The sequence below is a fragment of the Pteronotus mesoamericanus genome, unplaced genomic scaffold, assembly GCF_021234165.1.
Source record: "Pteronotus mesoamericanus isolate MK-2021 breed Mesoamerican mustached bat unplaced genomic scaffold, CSHL_Meso_final scaffold_371, whole genome shotgun sequence".
NCBI lineage: Eukaryota > Metazoa > Chordata > Mammalia > Chiroptera > Mormoopidae > Pteronotus > Pteronotus mesoamericanus.
The window spans coordinates 924,982-951,082 of record NW_026555314.1 but is presented as its reverse complement, the minus strand read 5'-3'; the positions used below and the strand labels follow the sequence as shown (position 1 = coordinate 951,082).

At 51.1% G+C, this 26,101-nt stretch overlaps 1 protein-coding gene across 2 annotated transcripts; it reads right to left on the bottom strand.

Moving 5' to 3' along the window:
- Nucleotides 1-248: 248 nt before the first annotated feature.
- GGT5 (gamma-glutamyltransferase 5) lies at nt 249-24,592 on the bottom strand. Of its 2 annotated transcripts, none has more exons than XM_054592870.1 (12): nt 23,819-24,592; nt 8,401-8,531; nt 8,007-8,102; nt 7,301-7,496; nt 6,552-6,709; nt 5,910-6,056; nt 4,877-5,013; nt 4,337-4,527; nt 3,785-3,891; nt 3,472-3,590; nt 3,229-3,339; nt 249-1,417 (listed from the first exon to the last, which is right to left on the bottom strand). In XM_054592870.1, exons 1-12 carry the CDS (start codon nt 23,989-23,991, stop codon nt 1,271-1,273), a joined length of 1,713 nt encoding a protein of 570 aa, XP_054448845.1. In that variant the 5' UTR covers nt 23,992-24,592; the 3' UTR covers nt 249-1,270. The 2 variants fall into 2 exon arrangements, with proteins under 2 accessions (XP_054448845.1, XP_054448846.1); XM_054592871.1 differs by lacking the exon at nt 23,819-24,592 and adding an exon at nt 21,669-21,811.
- Between the last annotated feature and the right edge of the window lie 1,509 nt (nt 24,593-26,101).

The window sequence follows — 26,101 nt, the reverse complement described above, 5'->3', positions numbered from 1 at the left end:
CGGCAGCCCCGAGAAGCTGGAAGAGGTAGGAGGGATTCTCCGCCCGAGCTGTGGGGGCACATGGCCCTGCCCGCAGCTTGACTTCAGCCCAGTGAGACTGACTGCAGACGCCCAGCCTGGGAGAAGACAGATTCCTGCGGTTCGGAGGTGCTCCGCTGGTGGGCCGGGGCCTCTGCAGACACAGAGAGCTCGTACCTGGCCCCATCCTGCCTGGCTCAGTGCCAGCACAGAGTGGAAAGTGGTGACTCAGAGGTGACGCTGCTCCTAGGGCCTGCCAGGTGGAGGCATGCCCCCAAGGGATGTTTGGGGTGAAAATGGAAGCCCCATGCTCTCGGGAACTAGTGCGGGGCTCCGGTCAGTGCAGTGAGCCTCCCCCACCCTCTGCCTCAGTGAGGGTGGCCCACGGGGCGGCTGGCAAAGCCATTCACGGTGCCTGGGGGCTCATCAGTCCGAGCAGTGGTTCTCAGTCAGGGGCCATTGGCGACTGCTGGTTGGGGGTGGGAGGCTGCTGCTTTATCTAGTGGGTAGAGGCCAGGGATGCTGCCCCACATCCTACGATGTGGGAACATCCCCTACAAGAAAGAATGTGTCACCCAAAATGTCAGCAGTGCCATGGGTGAGAACACAGGCTGTCGGCGCTGGGGGAGGGGCTGGGGCCTTAGGTCTTACTGCATCCAACGTTTTCCTGGCACCGAAGACAAGATTCAGAGACAGGTCTTGGCCGAGGGCTCCCGGGCCACGCCTTGCCTTTTCCCCAATAAGTGGCCCCAGGCAGTCACGTTTCAGAACCCCAGCAAGTGGCAGGGGTGCTGCTTCTGTCCAAGGGTGACCTGGATGGGCCCAGCTGCCTCTGGGCCTCGGTTTCCCCACTTCTATTATGGGTTATTGTAAAAAACTGTAGGAACCGGTGTGATGCTTTCTGAGGGTCCCCTCTCTCACCTCAACCCTGAATGAGGCTGTGGGCAGCCTCCTCTTTAATCTTGAACTGGAGAGTATACAGATGGGGAGTGGGGTCAGAGAGGGAGGATGGACCGCGTCCTGGGTGAGAGGCTTGGGGAAGGACAGAGGGGCTGGGGCAGGGCCACCAGAAGCTCTGAGGGAGGGCTCAGCCCCCATCTGCCATGTCCCCACCTCTTGCAACCGCAGGCTGGCTCCCGAGCCGAGAGGGGTCCCGGTCCTGGCGGGACGCTCGGTCTCACAGTCACAGCCACGGCCGGCCTGGGCCCCGCACGGCCGCTGAGCCAGATCCCAGCTCTCGGGAGCAGCCTCCTCAGTAGCCTGCGGCCTCGCCACGCTTCCTCGGGTCCGCTGCGGCGTACACACAGCCCCCGTCCTGGGACACGGCCTGGACCACGTTCAGGAAAAAGCGCCTGCTGTTCTGGCTGTGGCCCCGGCGCTGGAGCCCCTGCTGCACCTCCTGGAGAGGAAGGAAGGCCGGCCGACAGGTGAGGCAGCGCAGGTCTGTCTTCACGGGGGCATGGGACCCGAGAGCCCCGACTGAGAAGACAGGACTGGGCGGGGTGGGGGTGAGGATAGGAGGACACAGAGTCTACATTTCCCACTCAAACAGCCCTGGCTGCTGTGGCTCAGTGGATTAAGCCCTGGCCTGCAGACAGAAAGGTCACCGGTTCAATTCCCGGTCAGGGCACGTGCCTGGGTTGTGGGCCAGGTTCCCAGTTTGGGGTGTGCAAGAGGCAACCAATCGATGTATCTCTCACACATCAGTTTCTCTCCTTCCCTTCCCCTCTCTCTAAGAGTAAACAAATGTAATCTTTAAAAAAAAAAAAAAAAAAAAAAAAAGGCCCTGAAGGAGGAGCATGGTGGGGAAGAACCACCCAGCTCTGAAGGAGCTGGAAATGCACACTCATTTCCGTCCTGAATCTGAAGGAGCTGGAAATGCACACTCATTTCCGTCCTGAATCTGAGGTCACCAGCCGGGTCTGCAGTCCTTGGAGACTCTGTTCCTTACAGTCTACTGGCCAACCTCCAAGGCCTGGTGAACAAGGACTCTCTGAACCTCTGTCCCTGGGACTTTGCATGGAGGCCCTTGGAGACTCACGGTCACCACCCAGGGTCCAGGAATTTCTCCATGGAAGGTCCTCAGAGAGTTGTGTTCACAGAGTTAGGACAAGGCCAAGGAGAAGAGCCTAAGAGGATGAGCCCTGAAGGCGCATGTGATGCACTTCCATGGGGAGAACCCTCAACGGGGCCATGGGAGGCCTCGGGTCCGAGCGTTGGATCCTGATGGGATGAGGGCCTTCAGGAGGGCCCATGGGCCAAGCTTCTCGGGGATGACACAGCCGCGTGGGCTCCAAGCCTCTCACTCTGTGGTTATTAGAGAGTTCTAAGGCCATGAGAGGCTCCTCACAGGAAAGGAAGCGCTGAGGATTTCTTTTTTTAAAATGTTTTATTTATTTTTAGAGAGAGGGGAAGGGAAGGAGAAAGAGAGGGAGAGAAACATCAATGTGTGGTTGCCTCTCACGTACCCCCTGCTGGGGAGCTGGCCCGCAACACAGGCACATGCCCTGACTGGGAATCGAATCAGTGACCCTTTGGTTTGCAGGCCAGCACTCAACCCACTGAGCCACTCCAGCCAGGGCAGCTTTGAGGACCTTGAACCCTGCCTGGTTGAACTGCCCCTGGGCATGAAGTTTAGAGCCTTGAAAAGCTGCCAGTGTTTTGAATTAGGTCCTAGCAAAGGGCATCTGCCAGCACCAGAGAAGCTTCAAGGAAGCTTCCACGGCGGGGGGGGAGGGGGGGGTGAGCTGGGGGGAGGGGGGTGGACTTCAGTTCCCAGACCTACTTGGGGAGGGGACCCGGGAAGAGGTAACAACCAGCGCCAGTGCAGCCCCAATGCCTCAATGTCTCTGCAGACTCTCATGGGAATAAATTCCCTTACAAATAAACTTGCACATAAAAGCTGCAAATCACGTGAGGAAACATAGCATCATGAGGGACAGCCTGAGAGCCCACGGCCAGGAGAACTAGCTTCTGGAGAGACATGCACAGGCGCTGCGAGAGCCGAGGAGCCGAGGAGCTGGGGTGCTCGGCCCGGCAGAAGCACGTTGCTCTCTGCCTCGGAGGCCACAAGCCTGGCCTCGTGCCTCCCCCGCCGAGCTGCCAGCTCCCTGTGGTGCCCAAGGCGGATGCGTGGCTGAGCCCCACTCAGGGCTTTGAGCCGCAGGCACTGAGGTGTCCCGCCCAGAGGCGGCGCGGACCCCGGCTCACCTGGCTGAAACTGGGCTCGTACTCCACCTGACCCTTGTTATTCACATGCAAGATGGGGGCTGCCACGGCTGCACCCAGGTCCAAACCGAGCCACAGGTTGTTCATGATGGCCTGGGGGAGAGAAGGAGGCCACGAGAGGGAGGGGCCCTGGCCACCCTCACCTCCCCCTCCCTTTCCCAAGGAGAGCAGAACAACAGGGTCACCCAGGGAGGGGACCTTCCAGCCAGGAGCCCCCACACTCACCTGGGCCACAGCAGAGATGATGAGCTCCCCACCAGCCCCACCAATCACCAGCTTTGACCCCTGCGCTGTGTTGACCAGGATGGAAGGGACCATGGATGATGGGGGCCGCTCCCCTGGAACTGGAGGCCCGACAGGTGTCACTGGCAGCCTGGCTCCTGAGCCAGAGTCCTCCAGGACCGCCCTCCGTCCCTGTCTCCATCGCCACCTCACACGCTGGCCACTGGCCGGGCAGTTGGGGCGGCAGCTCCGGGAGCCACCCTGCAGCAGGCACCGTGCCCGCCCTCCCTCTCCCCAGCGGGGCCCCCGCACTCACCAGGCGGTGGGGCCACACGGGAGCCAGGCTGGCGCCTCCAGCAGAGGTCCAGGAGTTCGTTGTTGAGGAGGATGCCTGTGCGCGGTGAGTACACCATGGCTCCGAAGCTGCAGATGGGGACGCGGAGCCTGGGCTCAGGCTGCAGGCTCCCCACACCTGGTATAGAGGCCCGCTCCCCAGCCTCCCAGGAGCCCCTCGTTTTAGTGGCTGCCCTCCAGCAAGCCGGAGCTGCTGTTTCCTCCTGGCCCCACCCCAGAGACGCACCCCCGTGCCCCAGTCAGGGCCCCCTTCTGGGTAAAGCCCATCCCTTGGTGGGTCCTGGCTCAAGGCCACCCAGCGGCAGCCTTGTCAGCCAGGGATATCTGGTGTGTAGAAGAGCTTTTGACAGAGAGGAAGAAACAGCAGGAAAAGCAAGGCGTTGCCCCATGGGGACAACCAAGAAGAGGCCAGGGGGTTGGGAGACCAGGCGGGGACAGGGATAGGGGTGGGGGTGGGAGGGGGACTCGGGTCTCCGGAGCTAAGGACTGGGGCCTGCCTCCAGGGCACACGCACGGAGTGTTGATGGTGCTGGTGGCAGACACGGCACTGCCGTCCTCCCCCAGCACGGACACGTGGGCGGTGCCCATGGTGTGGCTCCGGGCCCCATCCAGGCCGTAGTGGCTGAGCTGGTGGTTACCCCAGGCGTCTATCTGCTGGCGGATGCGCTGGGCCAGATCCTCCTGCAGCAGCTCCTGGGAGGTGTTCTGGGGCAGGCGGTTGGTCGACAAGGTAAATGAGAGTTCAGACGGGGCCCACAGAGCAGAGGGCCCCCTTGGGGGACCTCGTCAAGTCCACTCTCCCTTGAGCCCAGGCTATACCCTGCTCACCCCCCAGGTCCTCTGGGACGTGGTGCCACCACTATGCCCTCATGCCAACCTCTTCCGGAGCCCAGGCCTGCCACGCCCTCCCTGCCCTGGGCTGGGCTGTTCCAGGTCCAGCCACCGACACATGCCCCGCACCCCACCCGGCCGGGCTCTCGGGCTCCACGCACGAGTGGCCACAGGCCCAGCCCTCCCTTCATGCTGAGCCCGGGGCCTGCCCAGGCCTCTTCACCTGGACCGCCGGGTGGCTGCGAGGGTCCCACAGCTGCCACCCCCGCCCTCTGGCAAACTTGACCGTTTCCACGAAGCGGTGGTACAAGTCCACGCTCCGCTCAGGACTGGCCACTGACTCCGCAGAGAAGTTGAACCCTGCAGAGGGGGAGGGCTCAGGTGGGGATCGCCCTGTGTAATGGGTTGAATGTTTGACCACCCTCCACCCCCCCAAAAAAAGATTTCTCCATGTCTTAATCCCCAGAAGCGGTGAATACTACCACATATGGTAAGAGTGACTATTACCTTATATGGCAAAATATGATTAAATTAAGGATCTTAGGGGGAGCAGATTATCCCGGATAATCCTGGTGGGCTCTAAATGTAATCATGCGTAACCTTATGAAACAGACACACAGAGAAGGGGAGGAGGCCACCTGACCGCAGAGGCAGTGATGGGGTGGCACAGTCGCGGCCGCAGCCGGGGATGCCCGCAGGCACCAGGAGCTGGGAGAGCAAAGAGCGGGTTCTCCTGCCGAGCCCCCAGAGGAAGCGTGGCTTGGCTGGCCCTTTGATTTTGGACTTCTGGCCTCCAGGACTTGGAGAGAATAAGTTTTCTGTTGTTTCAAGCCCCTAGGTTTAGGGTAATTTGTCACAGCAGCCCCAGGAAACAAATACACTCGGCCTCGGGCAGCCCAGCTCCGGACAGTGCCCAGTCCCCTCACCACCCTGCAGGCTTCCGCGGGCCAGGCCAGCCCCACGGGCTGCACACGCCAGGTGGGCAGCTCACTACCTGTGGAGCCTACCTGCTCCTGGACCCTGGGACCAGTCACCTGGCAGGAAGGACTCCCAGTGGGTGGATGACGGGAGACCCTTCAGCAGAGGCCCTAGACCGGCTCTAGAGCACACCGTCCTGGCCCATTTTCCACAGCCCTGTCTTCGGCATCTGATGAGCGGGCTGAGCTGGAAAAGGCAATGGCTGCCCAAGAGCACGGCTGGGCCTGGGGTTCAGGCGCCCAGCAGGGCAGGACTCGGCAGGAGGGCTGGGGCCTCACCTTTGAGCACGTTGAGGATGCAGCTGAGAAGCGCACCCCCAGCAGGCGGTGGCGGCGAGTACAGGGTGTAGCTCCCCAGAGGTATCGCCAGGGCGTCCACCACCTCAGGCTGGAATGATGCCAGGTCCTGCATGGTCAGCTGGCTGCCTGGGGTGAGACAGAGGAACCTCCGTGTACAGGTGAGGAAGCAGGTGGAGAGTGACAGCCACGGGTCCCTGGTCACACAGTGGGGCTCCCCTTGTCCCCTAACACTCTAGACCCAGGGAGGTGAGGGTGGTTCTGCGAGCAGTGGCGTCGGGGACAGGTGGGCAGGGGCCAGAAGCAGGCGGGCTGGGGGAAGGAGGGGAAGGTGGGAGAGGAGAGCTGGCCTTGGGGAGTCTGTGAGGTGGGCCAGCTCCAGTCCCAGGGGCCCCCCATGGCCACGAGTAACTCTCTTCTGTTGGTCCTAAATCATGGGGACTCTGCTCCTTGAGGGCCATAACGGCAGGGTCACTGAGGCTGGTGGTCAGCAGCCCCTCCAAGCCCTGGGAGCAGCTGGCATTTCCTCAAGGCCTGGGGAAAAACCTGCCCTCAGGAGCCCCTGTCCAGAACTTGGCATGCCTCTGGCAGGGGAGGGGGCTTTGGGACCTCAGTGTGGCTCACCTTCCTTGGCAATGTCCTCCACCAGTGTCTGGCCCAGCCTCCCCGTGTAGAAGACCTCTGCGCCTTCCCTGGCCACAGTCTCCAGGGTGTTAGCCAACGCAGGCCAGGAGAATGGGTCCTGAGGCCGCAGGGGTTCCGTCCCATTGAAGAAGAGCGGCCTGGGGGACGGGAGGGCAGGGTCAGTGCGGGCCCGGGTCCTGGAGGGCAGCCTGCAAGGGCTCTTGGGGTCCCTGGGGCCCTACACAGAAGCCGTCCAGGTCCGGGGTCCTGAGGGGTTGGGGCAGACATCGAGGGGACAGATTCCCTAGGACTGGGTGGGGCTGACACCTCTCAACTCACTCATCACCCTGCCTGGGAGGACGCATACTACCCCGTTAGGCCTGTGTCCACTGGGGGCCTGCCCTCCCCACACTCCAGGGAGGACCTGGTCAGCGGGCTGGCAAGTGGGCAAGGGGGTGGCCAAAGCTGTCCTGCCAGCCCCGAGGGAGTAAGAAGGAGGGCAGAGCCCAGGTCCATGCCCCCAGAGTCCCTCACGAAGGCAGACGCTCCCTCCAGCCTGAGCCCCTCCCATTAGGTTTTGCCACTTGGAGCCCGGAGGTGTGAACTGAGACAGCAAAGTACTGGCCGGGTCAGTCTTCTGGGGGACTCAGGTAGAGCTGGGAGGGGAGCCAGGCTAAGACAGACTGTGGCCTGAACCCGGAGCTGAGAAGGGGCTCCTGTACCCAACCCCCACCTGGGCAGCCGCTCACCTCAGGGAGGAGGCAAGCAAGGAGAGGCGAAGGAAGCTGTTGTTCAGGAACAGACTGAGGATGGGGGGTGTGCGGTAGTCCCCGCGGAGCAGCTCAATAGTGGGCTGGAACAGCTGCGCCCAGGGCAGGCGGCCATGGCGGCGGTGGGCCTCGGCGTAGCCCCGGAGCTCCCCGGGCACGCCTATCCACTGGGTCCCTGCAGGGCGTGGCAGCATCAAGCCCCCGCTCCCATGCTCCCCGCCCCTTGGCCCTCAGCCCCAAGACTTCCGCGCCTGCCCCTGGGTTCTCCATCACCCAGCACTGGGCCCCGCCAGCCTTGCTCCCCAGCGTGGCAGCCGGAGTGAGCTTCCTGGAGCCTACGCTTGACTGTGCCCCTCCCGACTGAAACCCCCTGGCTGTCCGCTGCCCTCTGTACAAAGGCCACAGCACAAGCTGGTCCCAGGACTCCCCCATTCCCACAACCCATCTCCTCTGAGCCCTCCAGCCTTCGCCTGGCCGGTCCCTCTGTTTAGGCCACGCCTCCCCACTCAGAGAGCTATTCCCCCCAGGATACTTCCCAAACCCCAGCAGGTCAGGACCTCCGTGGGGCCCCCCCATCCCCCAGCTGCTGTCCCTCAGTGCCAAGGTGTCTCAGCCTGTCCATGAGGCATGCCGCCCCCTCAGGAGGTGTTCTGGTCAACCCCAGTGGCCCCTCCCAGGGCCTCACCTGTGCCCAGTGATTGGACGTGTTCACACTGGTCCAGCAGACCCTGGACATGGCTGGCGGGCACCGTCTCCCTGGCATTAATGACCTCCACCTTCCCTGGAGTTGGGGCAGGGAGTGAAAGTGGTCCAGGGCACCCCGGTGGCTGCCCAGCCCCAGCCCACACCATGGTCCTCCTCAGATGTCCCTGGCCCTGCTCTGAGCCTGTTTCCCTCTCAGTATCATGAATTGGCCTCGCTTCAGGATAGGGCATGCATGAAGGTGAGACGGGGGTGGGGAGATAGCAGGGGCACCAAGGAGACCCAGGAAGGGGCATGGGCAGATGGAACAGGCTCGGCCAGATACTCGTGCTAGTGGACAAGCCCACCCTCCCCTTGGGCGTCCCATATAGACACACCTGTGGTCGCATTGTAGATGGTGAAGATGACCCCTCCCCCCAGGCCCATGCTCTGGGGGTTGACAACGCTGGTGCAGATGAGAGCCGCGATGGCGGCATCCACCGGTGAGCCCTGCTGCTGGAGGATGGCTCTAGAAGGCATGGCAGAGAGTGAGGGAGGGGCCTGGGCTTGCTCAGCTGGCAATCACTGGGGAATGGTGACAGGCAGGTGGCCCATCTGTTGCCACCAAATAGTCAGAGACCAGACCAGGCTGTCCCGTCAAGTCCAGCCACTCACAGATCCATAGGACTCTACAGATTGCCAATTGTGATGCTCTGTGCACAGAGCCTTGTCATATATATGGTGCTTTTCAATACGTAGTTTTTCTGTTGCAATTTGTCCCTAGGTCCTTCCAGCAGCACTGGCTCATTTGTAACAGGCAGAACCAGGCATGGGCCTGCCCCTCCGTCCCTCCCAGAAGTCCCAGGAGCCCAGCCTGGGCAGCCATTGTTACCCATCTCACTTGGGACACATGAGATCCAGCCCCTTTAAGACTGGACTTTTTTGGAGTAACTCCCTTTTCCTGGGTGTCTTGTAGGTATGAAGCGGAAGGTCTGAACTGCCCGTGGATTTGCTACTGGAGGAAAGGTTACCCTGGGGGCAAGGTCCTTGTTTTCCCAGTTTTGCCTGTTGCTAGGCACCCGGGGCTTTCTGCCCTGCTGACCTCTGTACCTGGCCCATCGTCCTTGCTGTGCTCTTGTGGTGCTAAGATTCAAACCCCGGGCAGCAGCTATGGAAGCTTGGTTGCTACTGCTATAGAGTGACATTTCTCCAAACTGAAATTAATAAAGAATGATAGAAGAGCTAGAACTCCAAGATGGCGACCTAGGAAACACGGCTCACCTCCTCACACAACCACATCAAAATTACAATGAAGCTATAGAACAACCATCACTGAACCGGTAGAAATCAAGTTGAATAGAGATCCTGCAACCACAGAATTAAAGAAGAATCCATGTCTATCCAGACTGGTAGGAGATGTGGAATGGGCCAGTCCCATACCCACATATGGCCCATAAAAATCTGGAGGAATATATGAGGAGCAAGGGGTCCCAGTTGCACACCAGGCCCCCCATCCAGGGTTCCAGTCCCAGGAAGATAAGTCCCCGTGACTTCTGACTGTAAAAACCAGTGGAGATTGAGTCAGTGGAAGAAACTTCTAGAGTCCCAAGCAGTTACTCTTAAAGGGCCAATACACAGACTTAAACTCAGACTCACTCTTACTGAGTTCCAGCACTGGGGCAGCAACTTGAAAGGCACCAGTGGCATATGAAGAGGAACTGAGGTGCCTGGTATCAGGGTGAGAGCTGGGGAAAAGCTTTCTCCAGGACAGAACTGCTGGCAGAGTCCATTACTCCTCCTCTGAGCCCTTCCGCCACAGAGCTCATGGCATGGCAGGCACCATACCTGAGGCTGTTTGCCCTGCCCTGGTGATTCCCTGATTGATAATCTGCCCCACCCAACTTAGGGGCCTACCCAAGTGTTAACAATGGCTTTTCCATAGAAATGACTTGTCTTGGCACATGCTTCCACTAGCAGCAGCTGGCCTTGGTCCCTAGCCTGACCTCACTAGGGCACCTCCAAGCCCATCACAAGACGCAGCCAGCTGCTGATAGCTTTATTACTTATGCCAAGTGGCCCCAGATAGAACACAAGGGGGTACCAGAGCCCTGTTAAAGTGAGCCCTGCTCTGTAGAGTGGGCCCCTGCACAGCTGATCCTCCATGGAGGCCAGAGGTCAATGGTCACAGCTAGTCCTTGCCGCTGACGAGCCTAGGTAAATCCCTTCCATCGACCTGCCAACAGCAATCAAGGCTCAACTACAAGAGGAGGGTGTACTCAACCCACACAGAGGACCCAGCCTGGGTGATATGGGAGGCTGTGCCACTGGACCCTACAGGACACCTACTACATTAGGCCATACTATGATTACAGGGGGTCATAACAGCTCTGCCTAATACATAGAAACAAACACAGGGTGGCGGCCAAAATGAGGAGACAAAGAAATATGGCCGAAATGAAAGAACAGGAAAAAAATTCCAGAAAAAGAACTAAACAAAATGGAGTTAAGCAATCTTTCAGATGCAGAGTTCAAAACACTGGTTATAAGGATACTTGCGGAGCTTAGGGAGGGCCTCCACAGCATAAAAAAGATTCAGCCAGAAAAAAAGGATATACTAATTGAAATAAGGAACAATTTACAGGGAATTGACAGTCGAGTGGATGAAGCTGATAATCATATCAATGATTTGGACCATAAGGTAGCAAAAAACGACCAACCAGAACAGCCAGAAGAAAAAAGAAACCAAAAAATGAGGATGGTATAAGGAGCCTTAGGGACAATTTCAAGCACACCAAGATTCACATCACAGGGGTGCCAGAAGGAGAAGAGAAAGAGCAAGAAATTGGAAATCAATTTGAAAAAATAATGAAAGAAAATTTCCCTAGTTTGGTGAAAGAAATATACATGCAAGTCATATATATTAGGAAGCACAGAGAGTCTCAAATAAGATGGACACAAAGAGGCCCACAGCAAGACACATCATAATCAAAATGCCAAAGGTTAAAGATAAAGAGAGAATCTTAAAAGCAGATAGGGAAAAGAAGTTAGTTACCCACAAGGGAGTTCCCATAAGGCTGTCAGCTGATTTCTCAAAAGAAACTTTGCAGCTAGAAGAGATTGGCAAGGAATATTCAAAGTGATGAAAAGCAGAGACCTACAACAAAGATTACTCTATTCCACAATTGAAAGGCAGATAAAGAGCCTCTAAGACAAGAAAAAGCTAAAGGAGTTCATCATCATCAAACCATTATTGTACGAAATGTTAAAGGGACTTATTTAAGAAAAAGAGGACCAACACTATGAACAATAAAATGGCAAAAAAATACATATCTATCAACAATTGAAGCTAAAAAACCCCCACAAACTAAGTGAACAAGCAAAACAAGAGCAAAATCATAGATACGGAAAACATTTAGATGGCAGCCACATGGGAGGGGGGATTTGGGGGAATAAGTGAAGGGATTAAGAAGCACAAATTGGTAGTTACAGAATAGTCATGGGGCTGTAAAGTACAGTTTAACATTATAGGGCCCTGGCTGGTGTGGCTTAATGGATTGAGCACGGGCCTGCAAACCAAAGCGTCACCAGTTCAATTCCCAGTGTAGGGCACATGCCTGAGTTGTAGGCCAGGTCCCCAGCAGGGGTGTGTGTGAAATGCAACCACACATTGCAATTTCTCTTCCTCTCTTTCTCCCTCCCTTTCCCTCTCTAAAAATAAATAAAATCTAAAACAAAACAAAACAGTATAGCAAGTGGAAAAGCCAAAGAACTTATATGCATGACCCATGGATCTGCACGAAGGTATGGGGATTGCCTGAGGAAGTGGGGAGTACTCAGCAGATGAGGGCAAAGGGGTAAAAACTGGGGCAACTATAATAGCAAAATCAATAAGATTTAATTTAAAAATAAAAAAATAATGATATAAGCATCAAAATTACTAAAGGTTGTCCAACCTGAAAACACTGTCAGAAGAACACAAATTATGTGATAAATAATTTTATTTTTCTGAAATAAAGCAAGGAAAATAAATGTCATACAATTAAAAAAAAAAGACTGGACTTTTTCAAGTGACCCCAGGGTTCTTTCTTGCCATCAGGTCTTGGGGCTTGGACTGATGGGTCCCACAACCCATCCCAGAGTCCCAGTGTCTGTGGGAAAGCTCTCTGGCCTCAGCAAGCAGGTAGACCCTTCAGCTTCGAGATGCAGATGGACAGGCCTGTGTCGAGGAAATGAGCCTGTCCCTGGGACACAGCCCTGCACTGCTCACCAGGGGCTGCCTCTTTTTCACACCCAGGAATCCTCCCCAGCACCTCTGGGAAGCCAGCATTTAAACCCCAGATACAGATTGGGAAACCAAGGCACAGAGAGGAAATGGACCTAGGTCCTCTTCCTCCACCCTGTGGGACCTCTGACCCCAGCACCTCCCTCAGCTCGGGCTCGGCCACTCTCTCCCAGATTCACACCCTTCCCTGAGCCACATATCCCTGCTCTGTGCCAACACATGGGCACACACGGGTACCACATGGACCCATGTAATCTTGGAATGGGAAAAGGAGCACAAAGCCAGAAACATGAAATAACTAAGACTGTTATACTCAGGCATAGAGAAACACAATTAAAAAAAAAAAAAGAATAAAACTCCATTAAGTCAAAATTAAACTAAGAAAAAATTTTTTAAATTTCCATCGCAGACAAAGACCTCATCTCTCCTGAACTATTGCGCCTTCCCCTTGGAGTGTGTTCTGCCTTAGGCTTCCAGGAGCTGTGCCCCACCCACTGTGCTCTGGTTTTCTTCCCAGCACCCTGACATCATGATTTTAGAGGTCTTGGGCTCAGTGTTGGTCCTCGGGCATTTGTATCCTTTCCTGGGTGGGCTTATACAGCTTGGGGCTTAAAATGCAACCTCTATGCTGATGATCCCCAAATTTTATCTCTAGCCCAGTCCCCTCCCCTAAATTCCAGACACTTTATCTCCATATATGTGCAAGATACCTCCCCGGGTGTCTAGGAGGCATTCCACTCTTAACATGGCCTAAACTGAACTTTTTAAGTACCCCCCAACAGTCCTCTAAATGGCTTCTCTCCTAGTCTTCACTGTCTTAGAAAAGGACACAACCATTTTCTCCTTTTCCCAGGCCATAAACCTTGGAGTCATCCTTGGTTAGTCACTTTCTTTCACCCCCATATCCAATCCACTAGCAAAACCCTGCCAGCTAGTTATACTTTCAAAATATACCCAGATTCTGGTCCTTTCTCATTGCCTCTACCACCACCACCTGGTCCAAGCCACCAGCATCTCTCACCTGGAACCTGCATCTGCCTTGCTCCCTTATGTTTACAATAATAATAATAATAATAATAATAATAATAATAATAACCTGTCAAAATGTAAATAAGACATCCCAGTAATGGGAGACCAACCAAATAAATCAGACCAAGCTTCCCATGGACAACTAGAAAGCCAGACATATAGAAAACATTTGCTTATAAAGGGGAGAATCTAGATCTCAGAGGAGTGAATGGAAGTCACACTGACCTCTTCCCAAGGCCAATCTGGAATTACAACTAAACTGTGCAGGAATCATCTGGAACAAATGACTGAACAATAGCGAGAGAGGAGCCTTATAACCTCAGACAGACAGAAGAATCAGCATTAGCACAACCTAACTGCCACTTACCCTGGTCTCTGGCAAAGGTGGAGCAGTAGTGGGCTAGAGATGTCTGAGGAGAGACTGGGGAAGGAGGCTTTGGGGAGAGAACTGAGAGAGTAGCTGGCAGGATTGCAGTGCTGACTCATCCCCTATGCAGCAGCAGCCATCTTGCTCAGGCAGACCACTACCCTGAGCGGCAGCAGTGTGAGAAGACCCAATAGCCCCACCCCCAGGAGTGACTCTGCCCTGGCCTAGTTGTCCTAAAGCCTGACTACTCAGTACAGAGTGGCAGCCACAGATAGTAGACCCCTGGCTAAAGGGGGCACAGAGTAGTCAAGAGACAATTGAGTAGAGACAGGAGACAGAGCTTTTGGGGAGAAAATGGAGAGAGTAGCTGGAGGAATCTCGGTGCTGACTCCTCCCCCATGTGGCAGCAGCCATCTGGCTCAGGCAGAACACTCCCCTGAGCAGCAGCAGCATGAGAAGACCCAATAACCTTGCCCTCAGGAGGGACTTGCCCCACCCTGTGGTGCCTAAGCCTGACTGCTGAGTGCAGAGTGACTAGATTAACAGCTGAAGGAAACAGTCGCAGACAGTAGATTCCTGGAAGTCTTGAACAGACCACCTAAGGTCAGGCAGGGTCAACATCTGACATCATCAGAGGCAGACCCAGAAAGTAAAAACAGCGGTCTCCTACCATAGGAGTTCACACCACAAAGTCAGAAAATCAAGACAGATCAATTTAAGAAGCAGAAGCATAAAAGGAGAGTCTCACAAATAATGGGAAGACAAAGAAACACCCCTCAATCGAAGGGAAAAGAGGAATCCCCAGAAAGAGAACTAAATGAAAAAGAGGCAAGTAAACTATCAGATATTGAGTTCAAAACAATGGTTCCAAGGAAACTTAATGAGCTCAGTGAGCTCAGAGAGAATTTCCAGAAACTACAGGGAAACTATGAGGAACTTACTATAAAGGGCATAGAAACTATTAATAAGAGACAAGAGGAAATGAAGAATACAACTTATGAATTGAAGAACACAGTAGAAGGAATCAAAAGCAGGCTAGATGAAGCAGAGAATCAAATCAGTGAGCTGGAAGACAAGGTAGACAAAAGCTCCCAGAAAGAGCAAGAAAATGAAAAAGACTCAAAAAGAATGAAGGGGCATTGATGGAAATGGGGGACAACCTGAAACATAATAATATCTGTATAATAGGGATACCAGAAGGGGAGGAAGAGGAGGAAGGGATAGAGAACCTGTTTGAAAAAGTAATGATGGAAAACTTCCCTAATTTGAGGAGAGAAAAAGTCATACAAGTCCAGGAAGCACAGAGGGTCCCATTCAAGAGGAACCCAAAGAGGCCCACTCCAAAGCACATCATAATTAAAATGGCAAATATCAGAGACAAAGAGAGAATCCTAAAGGCAGTGAGGGAGAAACAGGTAGTAATATACAAGGGAGCCCTGATGCGGGTAGCAGCTGACTTCTCAACAGAAACACTTCAAGCCGGAAGGGAATGGCAAGAAATATTCCAAGTAATGAAAAGCAAAGGCCTGCAACCAAACTGCTCTACCCACCAAGGCTCTCAATCAAAATGGAGGGCAAAATAAGGATTTTCCCAGACAAAAGAAGGCTAAAGAATACACCTCCACAAAACCAGCATTGCAAGATATGCTAAAGGGACTGTTTTAAGAAGACAAAGAAAAAGAGTCTATGAATACCCTGTTCCTTTCACAGTCACCATACTTGATATTACCAATATTTTTAATACTTATTAATCTGATTGTTACAATGATGTGTTATTTTAATTGTTACTTTATTACTTGTTGAAACTAAACCTGTTTTTGTGTATTTCTTGCCTATTTCTATTATTTTTTAAATACTTTAAATGACTTTTTGGTATTCTTTATCCATTTTTTTGACTAAATGTGACTACTTTCCCTTTAAAAAAACTATTAACCCTTTTTTAGATGTGTCGCAAATACTTCCCTATTCTATTACTTGCCCTTTAACTTTTTTAATATGTATATTACTGTATAGTCTTAAATGTTTAATATAGTCATATTGTCAATATTTTACTTTATAGCTTCTGGGTTTGAATATTTTACTTCAGGGTAAGAAAAATATTATTTTGTATTTTGTCCTAAAACTTCGATTTTACAGATTGATTTTCAACTCACCTGAATATTTTTTGTATAATGTGTGAAATAAGGCTCTATATTTGTTTTATTTCAAGTAATAGTGATCCATGCACTTTATTTGTTGAATAAACCTTATTTTCCCCATTGATTTGAAATATCAATTTAATCATATATTACATTGTTAGATATATACATTTGTTTCCAGAATGCCCATTTTATTTCATTGATCTACTTGATTATTTCTGTGGTGGTGCCATGTTGTTTTAACTGCTGAGAATGTATAATTGATTTAATTTTTTAAATATTTTATAATGGATTTTGACCTTTAAAAATAAATAAAAATATAAAATCTGCATTAAAAAGAAAGAAAACATCTGCTTATAAAGGAAGCAAAGGAAGGGAAGAAATATAGGCCTCGAGAGAGGGGCGAGCCTGTCACTTGGAGATGCTCTTCCCCTCAAGGTGACTGCCAGTCCTGGAAAAGGTGGCCGAGAGGCCAAGTGCTTTTGACCTCCTTGTGTGTCTGTGGGCTGGACATGCTGGCAAACTGCACTTGGAGATGGGTTCTGACACTAGGAATAACAATAAACAAGAAATAGAACAGCCCTTAGAAGTACATCATCTCAAGTCACTCAAATTAGATTAAAGTGATTCCAGAATATTGGTATCTTAGGCCTCAAATTATTTCTAAAAATTATCTTAAACAATTTTTATACACACTTTCCAGCGCTAAATTAAAAATAACCAAGCAAACAAGTAATATGGCACAAAGAAAGCCCAAGGGAAAGCACAGACATGAGAACGAGACCCATAGGATATCCAGATTATGAAATTGTCAGACCACACACTTTAAATAACCACATTCAAGCCCTGACTGGTGTGGCTCTGTGGGCTGGGCCTTGTTCCACAAAGGGAAATGTTGCCAGTTCAATTCCCAGTCAGAACACATGTGTGGGTGGGAGGCCAGGTCCCTGGCTGGGGGCGTATGAGAGGCAACCAACCGATGTTTCTCTCTCACACCCATGTTTCTCTCCCTCTCTCTCTCTCTCAGAAATAAAATCTTATCTACGGCCATACCACCCTGAACATGCCCGATCTCGTCTGAAAATAAAATCTTTATAAAATATAAATAAATAAATCTTTTAAAAAATAAACAAACAGCCACATTCAAGACAAATTAAAAGACAAAATTTAAAATTTCAACAGAGGACTAGACATCATAAAATATGGAATCAGGAGCTCAATACTAACAGTGTTAACAACTAGGTTATACACAGATGCAAGGAAGATTTATTCAATACAAAGATCCAAATTTACTACAGAGAGAAAAAAGGATAGAATATTCAGGAAATAGATTAAGAGCCATAGGGGATAAAATGACCAAAAAAATATAGCATGCAAACACTAATCAAGAAAGCTTATAGAATTCTACTAAATTTAGACAAAGTAGACTTTAAGAAGGAAAGTATTATTAGAGATAATGAGGGATATAATTATAAAAGCTCAGTTCAATGGAAAGATCTAAAAACCTAAGAGATGTGTGTGCACTTAGCAGTTTTAAAATACATTAAGCAAAAATTGGCAGGATGAAAAGAAGAAATAGGCAAACGTACATAGTGGAGGACTTTAACATATTTCCCTCAATAACTGATAAAATAAGCAGAAAAAATCAGTGAAGCTGTAGAAGATTTGAAAGACATCATTATAGTAAATTGACTGAACTGACATACAGAGAACGCTACGCTCAACAGTCGTGCAGTTGAATACACATTATTTTCCAGAACACATTAAATATTTATAAAAATTGATCATTTGCTGGACCTTAAAGTCAGTCTCAACCACTTTCAAAGAACTTAAATCAGATAAATTGATTAGAAATCCCCATAGATATGGAAATCAAGAAAAGCACCAACAGGTAACCCAAGAAGCAAAGAAGACATTACAATGGAAATTAGAAATAATTTTGAACCGAGTGTAATGAAAATGTCATATCAAAAATTGTGGTGTTTCAGTGGAGGAAGGGGAGGGAAGGCAAGGGGCCTGGAGGACTCCCACCCCCACCTGTTCTCCCAGGGAAGCCTGGAAGGCCAATCAATCTCAGCACCTTTGCTCAGATGAGTTTTACAGACTGCGTTTTGCAGTCTCCAGCTTATGGGTGAGTAGAAGGGGCGAAGGGAAGGTTGAATGGCGCTGAAGAGTTCTGGGCCCTGAGAAATTCCCCAGGTAAGTAAACCAGTGCTCTCCTCCAGGGCAGAGATTTGCGGAGGAGAAGCTGCTGGGAGCGGAAGCCAAACTGAGCAGGACAGAAACAACAGGGGCAACTGAAAGAAGAGTTCGATTTTTTTTTTTTTTTTTAAGTTGTGGAGGTGATTGGAAAAGACAAATATCGAAAGAAGGAGGCCATTTATATCTCACAAAGTTTTGTTTATTTATTTTTAGAGACAGGAGAAGGGAAGGAGAGAAACATTGATGTGAGAAGCATCGATCCGTTTGCCTCCCTTACATGACCTGACCAAGGACTGAACTTGCAACCCAGGCTTGTGCCCTGACTGGGAATGGAACCTGTCATCTTTCGTTTTGTGGGATGATGCCCAACCAACTGAGCCACGTTGTTTAGGGCCATTTATATCTTTTAAATCGAGAGGCTATAAAAGTTATTTTGACCCGGCTTCCATCCTCAAAGTATAGGAAAATTCGTCCTGCTTAAACATGAACAATAAAAAATACTGAAGTCACACCCCACACAAAGTTGTTTAAGAAAAAAAGATAAGGAGGCAGAATAATGTCCCATGGAGGCATGCCAGAAAGATAAACCCACAAAGCAGATGCAAACTGCAACTTAGAATTTCAAAATGTGCTGAACTAAATTTTTTTAAATTAAAAATATCCGTGGAAAAAAACAGCATACCTCAGAATTGGAAAAATCCTAAAGTGACTGGAAAATATTAAGACTGAAAAAACAAAATTACGGAACTCAGTGAAAAATGGAGCATAATAAAAAAAATACTTTCAGACCCCAGATAAGAAAAAGCTGAAGAAGTTCATCATCATCAAACCAGCATTACAAGAAATGTTAAAGGAACTTCTTTAAGAAGAAGAAGAAGAAATCAAATATATAAATAAGAAAATATTGCTAAGAGAAAAATCTCTGACTGACAAAAGCAAACACATAATAAAAGCCAGTGGATCAACCAACTACAAAGTTAGCACATGCCTGCGTTGCAGGCCAGGTCCCCTGTTGGGGGTACGTGAGAGCAACAATCGATATTTCTCTCGCACATCAATGTTTCTCTCCTTCCCTTTCTCCCTCCTGCCCTCTCCCTCTAAAAGTACAATAACTAAAAATTTTTTAAAAAAAGAAGTACAAATTGGCAGTTACAAAAAGGGGATGTAAAGTACAGCTTGGGAAATATAGTCAAAATATGGTAATAACTTTACATGGTGTCAGATGGGTACAAGACTTACCAGGAAAATACTTTGTAAGTTGTATAAATGTCTAACCACTATGCTGTACACCTGAAGCTAATATAATATTGAATGTCCATTGGAATTAAAAAAATTTTTTAAATAAGAAAACTTTCTCAGAAATGAAAGCCAAATAAGGAAAAACACAGAGTACTTACAGAGATACCTTAAAAGAAATATAAATTGTAAAGGGGGAAATACTTTTTAATAAAAAAAAAAAGATTTAAAAATACATGTAGAGAAGATGGGTAAAGAAAATCAAACGTACACTTAATAGGAGTCAGAATAAATAACAGGAACAGAATAAATAATAAAAACTATAATTCAAGAAAACTTATCTGATTAAAAAAACACAACAACACTATATTGAAAGCATACTCCACTGTAAGGGGAAAATCAGTTTAGAATAGCCAACAGAGCCATATTCTAATAAAATAATTGGATTTAAATTAAAAATTAATAACTAGGTATCTAGGTAGAAAGACTAAGTCTCTTATAGGAGGAAGAAAATCAGATTGGGATCAGATTTTTCAACACCAATGCTTTATGCCAGAGCCAATGGAGCGTTATAATCACACATTCAAGGAAAGAAAATGTGAACAAAGGATTTTCTATACAGCTAAACTGACCTTCACCTGCAAGGCCCACAGACTCTTATGTAAGAACTCAGTGAATATTTCCCCCCACAAACACTTCCTGAGGAATCTAACAAAAAACCAACCAACCAACCAACAAACAAACAAACTTAAGACAACCAAAATAACTGGAAAGACTTTGGCATAAGAGTTGGAATAAGATTTTAATATATATTGAAATGTAGAATTAAGACTAAAAATGATGGCTATAATAAAAACAGTATAGCAATACAATGGCTACTGTTCTGAAATATAGTTTATATGTGTGTGTAGATATATATGCTATTATATATGCTCTTTGGCTTTAATAATAAAGTATTAATAAAAGTAAACTTGCCTGTGTTATTGCACATAAAATTGGATGTTATGAATGTGTTAATTGAACCAATGAAAATTTTCCTTTTAATGACTGTGTAGACAGGAAACCCATCTGGCAGAAAAGGAAAAGAATAATAGAAACAGCTGAAACTATGATGAGTGGTGAGGTTGTGTGAATATAAAAGGAGGGTGGGGTGAGAACGGATAGGCAATATCAAAAATAGAATAAGCTCATTTATTGCCTGATTGATATTAACTGAGAGTAGAAAGATATTCCTTCAAATCCTATGCTGGGAGAGAGGAAGAACAGGAGGGAGAAGAGGTTATTAGATAGTTTCAGCATTATTCATAGCAGGAATTGTATCGGTCAGGGCTCTCAGAGAAACAGAACCAATAGGATCTACATTTAGGGAAAGACTTTTATTTTGAGGAATTGTCTCATGTAATTGTGGAGTCTGGCAAGTTCAAAATCTGTGTGGTAGACCAGCAGGCTGGAAACTCAGGCAGTATTTCTATTTTTTTCTTTTAAATAATGTTTTACTTTCCAGTTACAGTTGTTGTACAATATTATATTAGTTTCAGGTATACAACCCATTTATATAACTTATGAAGTGATCACCCTGATAAATCTAATACCCACCTTCACCATACACAATTATTACAGTATTATTAGCTATGTTCCCTATGCTGTACTTCATATCCCTAGACTGTTCTGCAACTACCAATCTGTACTTCTTACTCCCTTTACCTTTCTCACCCAGCCCCCTAAACCCCGCTCCCAGCTGGCAACCATCAAAATGCCCTCTGCATCTATGAGTCTGTTTCTGTTCTGTTTGTTCATTTATCTTGTTTTTTTTAGATTCTACATTTAAGCGAAATCAGATGGCATTTGTCTTTTTCTGTCTGACATTTCACTCAGCACAATACCCTCGAGGTCCATCCATGTTGTTGCAGAAGCAAGATTTCATCCCTTTTTATCACTGAGTCATGTTCTATTGTATATACACACCACTTCCTTATCCATCCATCTATTGATGGACATTTAGATGGTTTCCATATCTTGGTTATTGTAAATAATACTGTAATGAACACATAGATGATATTGCCATTTTATTATTCATATTTTTCATCTTTTTCCCCCTATTTCTTAAAGAAGACCCTTTAATGTTTCTTAAAATACTGATTTGACAGTGATGAACACCTTTAGGTTTTTCTTGTCTGAGAGGCTCTTTATCTGCCCTTCAATTCCAAATGATAGCCTTGCTGGGTAGAGTAATCTCAGTTGGAAGTCCTTGCTTTTCATCACTTTGAATATTTAGTGTCAAGAAGCTGGGTAGGCACTGGGGTTCAGGGCGTGGAGCGGGGGCTCCAGGAAGGTCCCACCCCTCAGCAGCCCAGGCAGGTGTCCACCACCGCAGGGCAGCGGAGCATTGAGGTCCCAGCTGGGCCCACTCACTCTGTGACACCAGGCGGGTCCCTCCTGCACAGGCCTATTTCCTCATAAATCAAGCAGAGCCACAAATCCCATTGGATTCAGGGAGGAGCAGTGAATCTTCCTTCTGAGGATGTGGTGGGGATCAGCCATTTCTGAGTGGCCACGGCAGACAGACATCACAAAGCCTGAGAGCTACCACTCGCCGTCCCCCTAGAAGACAGACACTTACTTACTCAGAGACTCAGGACACCCTTTTTGTACACAAGCCTAACACACTGGGACAGAACGCTAGAAGATGACAGGCCAGAGGAGAAGAGACCTCATTGTCGCCGTGCATCTATTGTATATCCATGAGGCATGGGGCTGCGTGAACTCTAAGCACCCTTCCCTAGCGGCTCGGGTTGCAGCAGGAGGCCCAGCCTGATATAAGAAAACCTGAGAGGTTAGAAGGAGATTGGCTTGGGAGGCTCTGCTGAAAAAACCAGAAGGTGGTGGGCAAGTGGGGACAGGAGCGGGGAGGAAGAGTGGGCTGCAGGCTGCGGGCTGCGGGCTTCGGCCCCTAGCAGACCCTGCAACAGCAGGACCAGAGAGCTCCCAGCCCAATCAGGCTCGCGTGACCCCCTGGAACCACAGCAGCTGGGGCCAGCTCCAGGCTCTCTCCCACTTCTGATTTCTTAAAACAAGAAGAGCAAGTAGAGAGCTCTTTGGCAAGTATACAAACACTGCGGAGAAACCATATGTTTTCCTCATTAAGGGAGAGTTGCTGGGAGTATCTCAGGCAGATACTCCAACCACAGATGCTCACGTGCACAGCAGGGCACACCACGGAGACCTCAGACAAGACTCAGGGAGACATGGTGGGCCCCGAACCTCTGAGATATGTGGCAGCAGCCCCCAGTCCTGGGGGCTATGTCCCCATCAGTGGTGTCTACTGCCTGAAGCCCCTGACTGGGTTTGTATCTTTGCAACTGTGGGTTCAGGCGGGCATGGCACCTCTGCATGGCCTCATGAACATAGGGGGCTCACTCCCTTCCCATCCCCAGGGAACCCCCTGGGAAGACTAAGCAGCCTGCTCCTCACTTGCTCCTGAGCTGCTACCCTCAGCCACTGTCATCCTATAAGGAGCCCTGAGGGAGAGGACAGAGAGCCCTGAGAAGACCCCAGAGGACCAGGTCAGGAGGGGGTAGGTCAGGGACAGACAGACAGACAGACATATGAAGGAAGGAAGGAAGGGAGGGAGGGAGGAAGGAAGGAAGGAAAAGGCAAATGAATGAAAAGAAAGCACACAGGAGGGCGAAGCTGGGACAAAGGGGGACCGAACACCACCTGTCCAGTGGCACCTTGGGCTGGGGCTTGGCCACACTCCCCCTTGCTCTTGCTCCGGGACAGTGAGAGAGCAAAGCAAGCCTAATCCTGACAACACCCATGAGGCAGACATTCCAAGAAGCAGACCCAACCGGCAGGGAGGGGGGGTGGTGGGAGGGGCATCCGGCCATGTCTAACCCTGGGGGGGTCAGCAGAAGCCCCCCTTGGGCCACGCTTCCTGGAAGAAGGTCACAAACACCAGCTGGGGTCCTTCTCCATTGCCCCACTGGACCTGGCCTGCCAAACATCAAAAAATCACTCTGCCCTCTGCTGGCCCAGCTCCAGGCCCTGACACAGGGGGGAGAGGCTGTGGGGGAAGTGGTTCTGGCAGTGGTGGGTTTCCCAGGTCCCAGGCCAGGGTGGGACGCTGGCCCTGGGCAGCGCTGAGCGTGCCCCAGCAGGCCAACACTCATATACGGAGCCCCCAAACCTCCTCACCCACACCCCTGGAAGAACACCCTGCCTTGAAGAACTGGCAGGACCTCTCTGCAGGGGACAGCACGGGCCATTGAAATCAGCCTGGGCCAGGCCAGTGACACTGTGGAAGTGCCTTCACTGAGCCTCCTGACTCCTGGAACTAAGAATAGAGTCACATGCCATCTCTTCTCTACCCACACTGTCCTTGTCCGCAGACGCCCACCTGTCCCGTGCACATGCCTGCTGCCTGCATGATGCAAAGGCCCTGAGGCTGCTTTCTTGCTAGAGCCCAAACCCATGTGGCCCCCCATGGCCGCACACAACAAATGTACCTTCTCCACAATATCTTGGGGGTTGGGGGGGCAAGCCACTGCCCACCCCGTACTCACCGTCCAATGTCCGAGCAGACCTTGGAATCAGCAGCGACCGCAGCATGGGCAAAAGCCTGGGGGCTGCAGGAGGAGTGGCGGCCAGAGAGGACCACAGCAGGTACAATGATGGCCAGGGCCAGGCCCAGCCCGAGGAGCACCATGCCGAATGTGACCCCATAACCCTGGGCCATGGCTCTACAGCCCCGGGAGGAGGCTGGAAAGGGAGGCAGGAGGGCGGACAGGCCAGCGGACAGACAGATGCACAGACAGTTACGTGGTTGAATGGACAAGACAATTCGCAGATCAACTCGTTGATGATAGGACAGATAGATAGATGGGGCCAGAGTTAGACAAACAGATTGGTAGACAGGCTAGATAGCTAGAGAGAAGATAGTAAGAGAAGGAGGGTCAGACAGACAATTGAAAAAAGGCGGGATTACAGGGGACAGACAGACAGGTCTGCGGATGAACAGTGGACACCCACGCGGACAGGTGGGTGAACGGGCAGGCGGCTCGTGGCAGCAGGGCTGCCGCGCTCCTCAAGTGTCTGTTCCAGCAGAAGAGCTGGCTGCACGCCTGAACTCCAGCTTTCAGCTCCCGTTCTTGGCCCTGGAAGCAATGCATTCATGGGGAATTTTTCCTTCTAGAGGAACAAGAGGGGGCAGTTAACTCTCTCGCTGCCATTCCCATGGCTTGTCCCAGCAAGCCTTGAGGATATGACCGCCACCCCCCTCCCCCGCCCCGTCAGCCTGCCGGAGCGGGCTCTTCCATAGGCCAGTTCCCACAGCTGCTTCGTGGGGTTGTGAGGGCTGCGGGCGCCTCTTCCTGCCCTACCTCCACCCCCATGGTCCGGTGACATTGCTCAACCAGAAACCGAAGTGCATTCCTGGCCCAGGGCCAAGTCACCCGCCAGGAAGCAGGGACATGGAGGCGGGGTGGGAGAGGATAGGCAGGGTCAAGGGTGGGACAGCCCCCTTCTGCTCCCCAGCCATCCCCGTCAAGCAGAGGCCAGGATGCAGGGACCACAGGACAAAGGTCCAGAAAAGGAATTGACATCACACTGGCCTGGCCAGAGGCGCAGCGAAGGAGGACCAGCCAGGAAGGGCCCTGAATGTCTGTCCAGACGTGAGGATCAGCAGGCAATGGGAAGGAAAGAGAGGGAAAATGACGTCCCCCAACCCCCAAAGGGGCTTTCTGCTGAGCCCCTTTGGGGTCTAGGGAACTGGGGCGCACTCTTCCTTGTGTCAGGGCCCCGGAGCTTCCTGGCCAGCCCCCACTTCCGTCAGGACCAAAGCCCACCCCTCTGGCCTCCGCTGCGAACATGGCCGTGGCCTTTCCTCTGGGACCAAAATGAGGACTAAGGAGTGATGGTCACATTCCCCAAGTCCGGCCTCCATCCCATTCCCAGGGATCCCAGAGAACAGGCCTGAGACTCTGCAGGCACAAAACCTGCTTCCCTGTGGACGCATTAGAAGCACCAAGTGTTTCCACCTGAGGAAGGAGCCAGGCCTGGCCTGTGCTGGCTCCTGCGCTGCTGCCCTCAGAGGCCCCGTCTTGGGCTCACTGAGGGGCATTATCTGACCTCTGGGCTATGACCTGCCCCCCCCACCCCCGCCCACCTCCACCAGCCTTTCCCAGTGCCTCACTTTAGGTGCTACGATGAGTTAGCAGGTCCTGAGGGCGGGTGAGGGACTGGCTCATGGAGGGGGAAACGGTGCTGTGTTCCCCCGGGCCCGCCCTCCCCAGCCACCCGCTGGTTCAAGCCCTGGCCCCCGGGGATCTAGGGACCTTTTCCAGTTCTCTGTTCTGAGAACTGGGCCTCCTGGAGCTGATTGCAGTTTGGGTTTCATTCTGGGTTTGTGCTTGGAAAGCACCCCCGGGGCCTGGCTCTGACCAGCATGTTCTGCTCCAGTCTTTCGCCCAATCCTGCTCCCCAGACCTCAGCTTCACCTCCTTGTGTCCCCACCAGGGGGACCTGGGCACCCGCCAGGCTGAGGAGATACCGGGATCCTAGCCTGTGTGGGTGGCTTCTGCTCGTGAAAGCCGGTGCTATGGCGCCCCCTGATGGCCAAGGTCGGAAGCACGGCTGCCCAGCCCGGGGCCTGGAAGGCCCGGCCCCTGGTGCTGGGGCTCAGGGCGAGGAAGGACAGGGCTTGGCATGGGCCTGCCTTGCGCCCCCTCCCACCCACGGGGCTCCCCACTCTTCCCCACCAGATGGCTCCCTTTTACACAGAATGCTGAGGCCCAGAAAACTGAGAGCCTGCCAGCACCGACGGCCCTGGCCTCCATTTATTGCACTGC

Excerpts from the sequence above, each read along its gene's own strand:
- GGT5 (XM_054592870.1), bottom strand. The coding sequence starts at position 23,991 with ATGGCCCAGGGTTATGGGGTCACATTCGGCATGGTGCTCCTCGGGCTG. Across the intron at positions 7,497-8,006 it reads CGTCCAATCACTGGGCACAG|GGACCCAGTGGATAGGCGTG; the intron begins GTGAGGCCCTGG and ends CACGCCCTGCAG. Across the intron at positions 1,418-3,228 it reads ACGAGCCCAGTTTCAGCCAG|GAGGTGCAGCAGGGGCTCCA; the intron begins GTGAGCCGGGGT and ends CTTCCTCTCCAG.